General features: G+C 34.5%; 1 protein-coding gene across 1 annotated transcript; it reads right to left on the reverse strand.

Annotated features, from left to right (window-relative positions):
• LOC136225936 (delta-1-pyrroline-5-carboxylate synthase-like) lies at window positions 1-9,136 on the reverse strand. The gene is made up of 20 exons (XM_066014111.1): window positions 8,833-9,136; window positions 8,470-8,541; window positions 8,249-8,352; window positions 7,859-7,961; window positions 7,556-7,717; window positions 6,590-6,867; window positions 6,084-6,234; window positions 4,309-4,473; window positions 4,014-4,091; window positions 3,634-3,723; window positions 3,121-3,207; window positions 2,916-3,002; window positions 2,705-2,801; window positions 2,513-2,616; window positions 2,290-2,365; window positions 1,199-1,349; window positions 1,020-1,088; window positions 736-802; window positions 582-652; window positions 1-381 (listed from the first exon to the last, which is right to left on the reverse strand). Exons 1-20 carry the CDS (start codon window positions 8,893-8,895, stop codon window positions 261-263), a joined length of 2,196 nt encoding a protein of 731 aa, XP_065870183.1. The 5' UTR covers window positions 8,896-9,136; the 3' UTR covers window positions 1-260.
• Window positions 9,137-10,197: the final 1,061 nt, after the last annotated feature.

A 10,197-nucleotide genomic window follows, 5' to 3' on the forward strand; every position in this document is an offset into this window, starting at 1 on the left:
TGGAAGAAATGAGATGGTTTTATTAACTGCCAGAAGCAAATACTACATTGCAACATCAAAGAAGCAACTGCCTGAGATGGACTAATAAACACCACCAATACAATAATAAGACTACTACATTAGACATCAAAAACATTACTACATAAAAAACACCACCGTTACTATTTCGTCGTCGTCAAATAAATCCCAATGTGTCATTTTCTTCTTTCCGGGATGAGGCTACTACTACCTCATTCACCTGATTCTCTCAACCTGCATCTTCAATTGTCTTCTTTCTTGTGTGATGATGCAAACCCATTCATTTGACAATGAGTTATGTCCCTGTGAGTATATTTGATCCCTTTATCACCGTTCACCACCTGTCCGCTGCCTCTTAGAATCCTGCACACACAACCGAAACCATAAACCACAGTTTCTCGATCAACCTTCAAAACCCGTATCAGATAAATATAAATTGTGTTTTATTTGTGTAATTAAGTGCTTAACAGATGCAATCAGTGGCATACACTCCTATTTATGACATGGACAATATTTAAGGAATATATGTCGGAACAAATGAAGATTATAATAGGCATGCGTACCATCTTGTTGTCAACAATCCTTCAACTCCAACGGGACCACGGGCATGGATTCTGCTCGTACTTATTCCAACCTATTCAGTCGCCAATGAGTATAAACTAAGACAGCTGTGAATACTTCAAATGATGCTCAAAATAGTTGTTGAAAGAATTTTACCTCTGCACCTAAACCAAAGCGTGCGCCATCAGAGAATCTTGTGCTTGCGTTATGGAAAACAGCAGCACTGCAAAGGTAAATTATGAGTAACATAATCCCATAATTTCAGGCTAATATAAAGGCCAAAAGTTACATTGGTGTGATATACAGTTAAATTTTGCAGACAGATAGAAGCATCAATATACTATTAAATAGGCAATCCAGATGGATATTTAAAAAAAAATTAAACACGAAATGAGAATACAGGATCAATTTTAAGCAATAAAATGATTAAGCATTCTTACCTGTCAACCTTACTTAGAAAAACTTCTGCAACTCCATGATCTTCTGCTATGATACAATCAGTATGGGCACTGTAATAAGAGAAAGCAAAGATATTGTCATCTTGAGCACTAGATTTGTGTAAATGAACTAAGAGAATAAAGAATCAAAAGCATCTTTTGTAAAAAAGGTGAAAACTGGCCTTCCATGTTCGTGTATATGCTCAACTGCAGCATGCACGTCATCAACAATTTCGATGGTACAAGCCATAGTATTGTACTCCAGGTGAAATGAATCCGTTTGTGGAATTTTCAGTTCCTTGCTAGCCCTTGGTCCACCATACAAAGTAACACCTGAAGAAGGAAGTACAAGTTAACTCTACTTGGATCATCGATTAAAATTTATGCCAAGTATTCATTCAAGAAGGCATTATCATGCACATAAGAAGACAGAACGTTTATGGTTACAAATCACTTGTCAAATAAACATTGACACTATACATACCATGTAGAACTATGTGAGAATAGATCACTTGGCCTCGTGTTTTCTGAACTACTAATTAATGAAATGACCTATGGGGAAATGTTTATGTATTTAGACTGTGGGAGAGTATACATGTTCAAAATTAATGGATTAAGCTCTGGTGAAAATGATATGTAATATACAGTCACTATATAACTGTAATTTCAGAATAGAGGAGATAATGTTCTATGTATTTGATGACTCAACAAACTCTACGTTAACTATTTCATATTCTTCCTGTTCACTGTTCAGACATTTCTACAAAAAAAAACCTACATCAACATTGCGCTTCCTGATCATCAACAAATGATAAGGAAACATGCTATCCAATGAGAAATCCACAAGTTAAATGAATCACTGGAACTTTATCAGCCTTACAAGAATTATTTCTACTCAGTTGTGTTGAATTGAGTTCAAAACTAAGTAAAATGAATAGCTGGAACTTTATCAGCCTCACAAGAATTATTTCTACTCAGTTGTGTTGAGAATTGAGTTCAAAACTGCATCTGAGTCTAAAAAAAGGGCGGCCCGGTGCAGTACACGTTCCGGGGAGGGTCCCACCATAAGGGTGTACTGGGGGCAAGCCTTCCCCTACCAATTTATTTGGCAAGAGGCCGCTCCTAAGATTCGAACCCATGACCTCTCGGTCACAAGACAACAACGTTTACCTTTGCGCCAAGGCTTGCCCTCAAAACTGCATCTGAGTCTATGGAAATGAAATTGTTAAATGACATAATCATGATGACCCATTGTTCAATAGGGAATTCCTACCTTCAGTACGGAGGTCAACTGCAAGTTCATTGAGTCCGCCAGTCTGCACCAAATCCTTGTGCACAAGAAGTGTCTCCTGCACATAGCAAACGAACAATACAAGTAAATGAGCCAGGTCATTCACAAGCAAAATGCATTTATGATAGGGAATCCAGATTTACTCATAGAACTATCAGGAATAAAAACATATCGAATAACTAAAAGAAATTGGATGCAAAATTACCATAGCATTGCATGCTGCCGGATAATCTATCTTTGCATCCAAGACAATGCGCCTTGCCATTTCCATATTAGCAGACTTGTCAACATATACATGACATATTCCATCTGAATAGCAAAAGAACAGCTTTGATATGAAATCCAGAACAACATAACAAGGCACCATGCTGAATATCCTAAATATAACCTATCTCACCAGAATGACCAAGAACAGGAATTTTCGTTGACGACTTAATTTGTGAAACAAGTTTGTTGCTTCCTCTAGGGATCACAAGATCAATAACATCATCAAGCTGGAGCATTAAGAAAAAGGCACACCATTTCAGTTTCAAAGTGCAAAATTATCAACCACACCACAGAGTCCAGATGTCCTGCCATGTAGTAAATTCTAGAAGTAGAGTACCCACCTGAAGAAGATCAGGAATTTCATCTCTTGAAGTCACTAGTCCAATAAGTCTTCCACCAACTGTTTCTGGGATGGCTGCCGTAATAACCTGTAAATTTAATCAAAGGAACAAAAGAAAGATATGATATGATCAATTTTCAGACTTCAAATAAAAATATTTACTCATCTTATTTTCCAGAAATAATCATTCTTCTGCAGGACCAAACCTTATGCAAAATTTCATTTGATCGCCTCGCCTCTTTTCCTCCTTTCAGGAGGAGCCCATTCCCACTGCGAATTGCCAAAGAGGCAATCTGTTCAAGCCAACACAAAATGAAAAAAATAAATATGAAAAACATAAAGCAGGAAAGGATTGTTATAAGGAAAAAAAATAAGTACTTCTAACTTGAAAATATGGCATAAGGACTTCAGGCTAGGAACAAACCAATTTTAACTTTTTTTTTCATTTACATCAACAACATAATAACAGCACTTGGAAAGATTAAATATCCATATTATCACTTATCAATGCACAAGCAAACCCATTGTTTCAAAGATAGCCCCTCTAACTCAGGACCTAAGCCCCAGCTAAGACATGCATTTAAAAAATAATAAGAAAAAGAAATTATACTAATATTTACATACATCAAATAAGCATATATGAAATACATGCACGGGCATATTTCCCAATATTGTTTGTAATTATGCAAAAATATATTAAGCAAGGTATTCTTATTTACCTGTACCAGTGCCTCTGGTCGAGACTCAAAAATAATCAGAAGAACACCTAAAGGAGAAGATGTTTTCTCCAAGACAAGTCCATCTGCAAGCTGCATAGATAGAATTTATTACAAACATCATGAGTCAATGAGCAACGTAATAATAGGTCATGATATTACTAAAAGCTCGCAATTTTGCATTTATCAGATATTATTAGATATTATTTCTAACTATGTTGTAAGAGTAGGAAAAAAAATTGGACCAAATCTGCATTTTTATCATCAGAAATTGCCTTCTAGCTTTTAGAGCTTAAAGGACTTGAATCCTCTTGGCATGTCAAATTCCTACAAACTGGATGGAAATCCTTGCAATTGTGAACCAAAACAATATTAAAAATTACCTCAGTTCTTTTCGAAACAAGACCTATAGGATCTTCCATGTTAGCAAGCACACGAATGGAGTTTGCAAGACTTCTGACCTGTCATGGTCAACAAATGTCATTCAAACAGAAAAAGAAAGAATACTCAGCTGGCTTATGAAACAGAAACCTAAAAACATATAACTTACAAAATTAAATATTCAAAACAGTAGTACCAACTTTGAAATAGTAAAGATGGATAGAAATTAGAAGCACAAGTATTAAAAAAAAAAATGAAGGAACAATTCAAGCATCCATTAAATCAGTACTGTCTTGCCTTTCCAGGCTTCAGAGCTAGCCGTGATATCATGGATTTTTCCAAGCCAGATTTCTGTGCAGCAGCAACATCAGCTTCATTTTCAATGTTGATCAGCTTTTCATTAGATTCCAAGGCATTAGCAATGTCCAACAAAATTTTACTCCTATCAAGTGGAGATAATGCCTAGAAAACAAGATATACAGTTAACATGCAGCTGTATAATAAATATCAAAGCAAACAAACCATAAGCAAGAAAAAGATTTACATTTCTAATAAGAGAAATCAGATTCAATTGAATAAGTAACTGAATTCCTTTCTTAACATTAATTTTAAAAGGAAAGAATTCAATTCAACTGAATTTCATGCTTGGAATAAATCATTAACAAAATACCATCGATATTCATGATTATGAACAGTTTCTCTTTTGATTGCACTAAGACAAAGTCTTTTTATACATCATTAAAGCATGGCAATAGAGAATATATAATTAATGGTTTCATTTTTTCAAGATGAATTAACTCTATTATAATAGCTAAAAGAACAATAAATTTAAATGAAGATACAATATTCTTTTTCAAATTTCCTGACATATCAAATTAACAATCTTTAGTATGAAATAAATGCACCAATAAATAATGAAGTGTCAAAGCAACAATAATTTATGTCCCAAGAGAAATACTCAAAACTAAAAGAAATAAGTTCTTATACCAGCACCAAAAGTTAAATTAAATTTTTGTTTTTTTCTTATATAACGAATCACATCTCACTGTACTCAATTAGAAGATTAACTAGAAGTTAATTTCTCAATATATTATATTTTGGCTATTTAAATACCATTTGATCAAATTCATTTTGATTCGAACACTTTTGGTTTATATGGTAAGAACTAAAACTCATATTTTTTAAATGAAAGTATTTTCTCAAATCTTGACACTGAAGCAGAAGAACTTCAGTTGATATTACTATACTTAAACATTATTTCACATGAAAACTCTAAGCTTCAAGTTAGAAATATTTTTTACAAATAAAATAGATGCATCTTAATCTTTTAATGATCCATCAAGAAATAGCAAGAGATTGTTTTTGAATTATGTTAATCACCGGAAAAGCATCAAAACCCCATTCCCTCCATGCCATTGTATACCAGAAAGTTACCCAATAAATTTCTGCATCCAATTCCATACAACTACTATTTTCTCTCTCAAAATTTCAATTGTTGTATCCTCAGAAACTGCACAAAAACCAAAAGTTTTCTCATTCTCTCTCTAAAAATGCTTTTCTCCATTTTAGAGCCATGAAAAAATTTATGGAACTGCCTTTGGCATCAGGGCCTTATTCTGATCATGGCCAAATCCCAGGTTCCTAATCCATCCCCATGGGCCAATTTGCATCATATTATAACGCTTTTGTAGTCATATAAGAGGCTTTCCCAGATGACGCTACTCCGGTGAGAGAGAAAGCAGAGTGAAAAGAAAGATATGGGAAAGGTATAAGTGATGGAGGAGTGACTGTTTTGAAATGTCATGATGGTTTCTGAAAATCAGATCATTTTTTGCCTGATATCGAAATCTGCCTGTATTAACAATACCAGAGAGACACTTAACAGAGTGTGAGACTAAAGGATAGGTTATACATTTGAAATGAAAAGAATTGAATTCTTATTTATAATTCTTTCCGAACAAGAGAATTGATAAATAAAAAAAGAAATAGATTCAATTGAACCCTTTTGAATTGTAGGTTTCCAAACAAATAAACATAGCATATCCTACAGCATGCTTTAGGTATGTGTTCACCTGGAGCTGTCTGGAACTGTCTCTTGCTGCAACTGCCATATCACGCGCACTAACTTCTTTAAAAGGAGCCCATAAATGTGCTTCTTTATGAAACAGGGTTCCAATACGATCTCCATGGAGGACTTTAAGTATGTTCTCAGGAGCATACCCACTACAAAAGATACAGCTAAAAAATCACCAGATGCTTGGACAAAAGAATTTACTAAGATAACACCATGTGTACGCATCTCAATCACTTGGATAAAAATAGAACATGCACAAACTTCTAAAAAGATAACATCCATTGTGATTCTATCAAAAAAGTAGGCCAAATTCTCTGCCACCGTTCAAAATTTCCGGCATGACACCATAAAAGGAAGCTTAGGAGTCAAAAGATAACCATAACATTTGGACAGGTTAAAATCATTCATCAAAAGGAACTGTCTTGTTCAGTAATGGTAAGAAATCTGAATGGAACTGTCCTTTTCACCCAGAATCATTTTTTACAATATAGCAAATAAGTGTACCTTGTTATAACAACAGGTATACCAGCATAAGCCGCATTGACTGCAGCTTTTACTTTGGCTGTCATTCCTCCTCTTCCTAACCTAGACTTGTCTCCGAAAGTAATTTCACCATGATGTATTTCCTTAACGTATGTGTGAATCAACTTTGAGCGAGGGTCACTCGGAGGACCACTATAAAGACCCTCTACATCACTCAACAGGATAAGAAGATCAGCATGAAGCTCCAGAGCTAGCAAGGCTGACAAACTGTCATTATCCCAAAAAATACCAGAATCATCCTGCATGAGATCCCATAATCAGAACTATGAAAAAAAAAAGGATGCCACACATAATTAGTTTGGTTTCGTTAACACTAGGAGTTAGAGTCAAGCAAACATACATGAACAGCTTCCATGTTTTTGTTCTGTTTTTTTGTTTGAAAGATGTTAAACTTCAAAAAAAATCAAGAGCAAAGAAAAATAAATGATATGTCATCAGTAAAAGAAAGAGTTATGTACATGAAAAAGGTAAGTAAGCACATGAACAAGCCTAGATCAGCAAAAACCAAAACGAGTGATGGGGTAAATTAGAGAAAATGAGTGATGCATTCTTATAGGAGAAGTAATAGTTTGTGGGTTCATTCATTAAGCTAACCATACGCCCATACAGGGGAAATAATACATAACAACATATTAGAAGTTCAAAGACGAAATAGGTCTCAACATATGATCAACTGATGTCTAGAATTTTTACAACTGCTACTGCTTAAACATGATTTAGCCCAACGAAAACATTACTCAATCCAGTCTCAATTTCCATAACTGCATGATACAATGATTGCAGTCACATTTTCTACCTAAATGATTCAGAAAAATTATGAGTAGACTAATAATATGAAACTATACAAAGCATTAATATGAGAGAGTAATTTACAGGAAAACTGAGACTCAAACAAGGAGCAAAGTTAACCGGATGTTAGTTACATACCTCATATGGAGCCTTTCTGGTACTGATAGAATCATTTTCATTAAATATAGGAATAACCCTCAGATCTAAGAGTGATTGCACAGTCTCATTAAGTTGCTTTCTAAAATCTTTATCCCTAAAATCGTTGTCAGTCACAAGTAACTGTGCTGATGTCACATCCAGCTGCAAAACAAATATAGATTTGGATTTTAAATAAAATAAGCAAATGAACATGTATTTTGGGGGGAATAACAGAGCATCAATAATAATTTATGTAAAGCATGACAAATACAGATGCAGACATCCCAAAATAATGAAAATCACCTGACTGAATAATGAATCATAGAGAGCCATGAGACTATTTTGTCCAACAGCTGCACAGGCCTTTCCATCAATTTCATTTTGTGGTTTTTGGAGATCAGCAAAGCTGCAATATTTTCAGAAAATAATATCAGGTTAATCAAGTTAAAATGTCAACAACAAAAACTATATTCTCAGCTATTTTCACATAATATTTTAAGGAAGAAAATAATAATAAAAAAAGCATATCTCCAAGTCTCCAATCCTATCATGGAAAAGAAAATGTGCAATATTTATGCAACAACAATAAAGTGTTTCCTTTTCCTCATATACAGACAGTCAGTTGTTACAACAGATGACAAACAAACTGGTCCACAGATCTTACCAAAATGAAAAAGCAAAATAAAAACAAACCTGCTATTAACTAATTTCCGGTATTTGAGCCTCTGGCGACCGAGACCAACAGCACCAGATGACACCAAGATAACTTCGTATCCTTCAGTGTTCAAGTCTTTTATCTGCATATGTACAAAAAGGAAACAGAGAAATCAACATTCTTGACATGCAAACAAACAATTAATCACGAATCACACATCAGCCCTAGCAAAAGCAATAACAAACTACAGTTAAAATACCTGCTCACAAAGAGCTCCCAGCCTTCCAAGCGCCAATCTCAAATCACTTCTAGTCACAACAGCTGTCCCAACCTTCAATCATCAAAAACACAAAATAAATCTCAACTGAGTTTAATCACAAAAATTCAGGAATTCAAGGACATCGAATCTCAGATTCCGATTCTACACCGTACCAATCGCAAAATAGAAAAACAAATATCAATCAGAATAGAAAAAGGCGGTTTACTTTGCACAAGGAACAGTAAAGGCAGAAGAATATCAAAAAATTGAAAGCAGAGAAAGAATGGGAGTGAAAAGCAGCAGCGTCAATGTCGAATAAAGCTAGTAGAGAACACCTGAAAGAAAGAGAGGAGGATGAATCACCTTGATAACGAGACGCTTAACATCCTTGATAAAGGAGCGAGAGCGATCCAAGTTACCATTCATGGTGGAGAGTGGAGGGAGCTCAGGCGAGGAGCGAGAGAGAGAGAATAAAAGCGAGTCAACTCGGATGAAATACGAGGCGACCCGTGAACGAGAGAGAAAAAGACAGGGAGAGTCTGATAAGGGCTTTTAGGTAAGTGGAGAAGAAAGGAAAGGAAAGGAGAGATGGAGATTGAGAAAGAGAGAAGAGAGTTTTGATTTCATATGAACTCAGTCATCAGACGTGGAGCCCTGCTTCGTCTTCTTCCTTCTTTCCACTGTATTTATACCGACGCTATGCTGGCTTGCCACGTTACCTCTTACATTTTCTTTTTAATTTACCTTTCTTGTCTACCCTAAATTTCCAAATATAGTACAATTAATATGCAAATTAAGCAAGTAATAATAAGATTTAATAATTCACCAAAAAAAATAATAAGATTTAATAAATGCAATAAAAACTTCTATTAAAAAAAATTGCAAGAAAAACATAATGCATATATAAAAAAAAAGTACTCTTTTGTTTTCCAATAAAAACATAACCCTATGTTGATATACTTTGGTTTCCAATATCTTGTCATCATCAAATTGGGAAATATTACACTCAAAATAATACTAAAAGTTGAGTTTGAGAAGATATAAGAACAGTAAGAACGTTAAGTGTGATTAAATCTCGAATAAAAAACTCTTGGACTATTAAAAGAATTTCTCAATTGAGCTAAAGAATGAGATACTACAAAGAGCAACATAATCAATACTACAATTTAATGCAATCTTGATTCCATCAATCCTTCTGCAATCTCTATATTCGAGCAAGTTATTTAAGGATAGTAGGCTGAGACAACTGGTAAGCCTGTAACACATAACCTAAAGTTTCAACCATCATACCAAAAGAAGAGTAGCAAATCAGCTTAAAAAGAAACAACTATCGATGGGACCCATCTCTTAACAGTTCCATAGTAGAAAGGAGATGTAACAGCTCCTGTATAAACCTACCCTACATCTGTTATAAAACCAGTCTGAAATTTCTCCAAGAATTCATGTGTCGTCTTCATTAGTTGTTGTAGAATAAATCCAACCTCCCATGATAAATCTTGTTTCGATTAAACTGCGTAAACTAAAAAATAAAGTCAAATCTTTTAAATCATTCCCAAATTTTCTACATATCTCCGGCGGCCATTCATTAAAATGAATGCATAAAACTTCATCAACTCTCACAGGCTTAACCAGCTTCTATACTAACTTTACAAAAAAAATCGCAAAAGGCGTGATGTAAAATTTCTCAAATAAATCCATAAAGGCAACATGTATAAATAGATCAACCCT

This window comes from Euphorbia lathyris, chromosome 4, assembly GCF_963576675.1.
Source record: "Euphorbia lathyris chromosome 4, ddEupLath1.1, whole genome shotgun sequence".
Taxonomy (NCBI): Eukaryota; Viridiplantae; Streptophyta; class Magnoliopsida; order Malpighiales; family Euphorbiaceae; genus Euphorbia; species Euphorbia lathyris.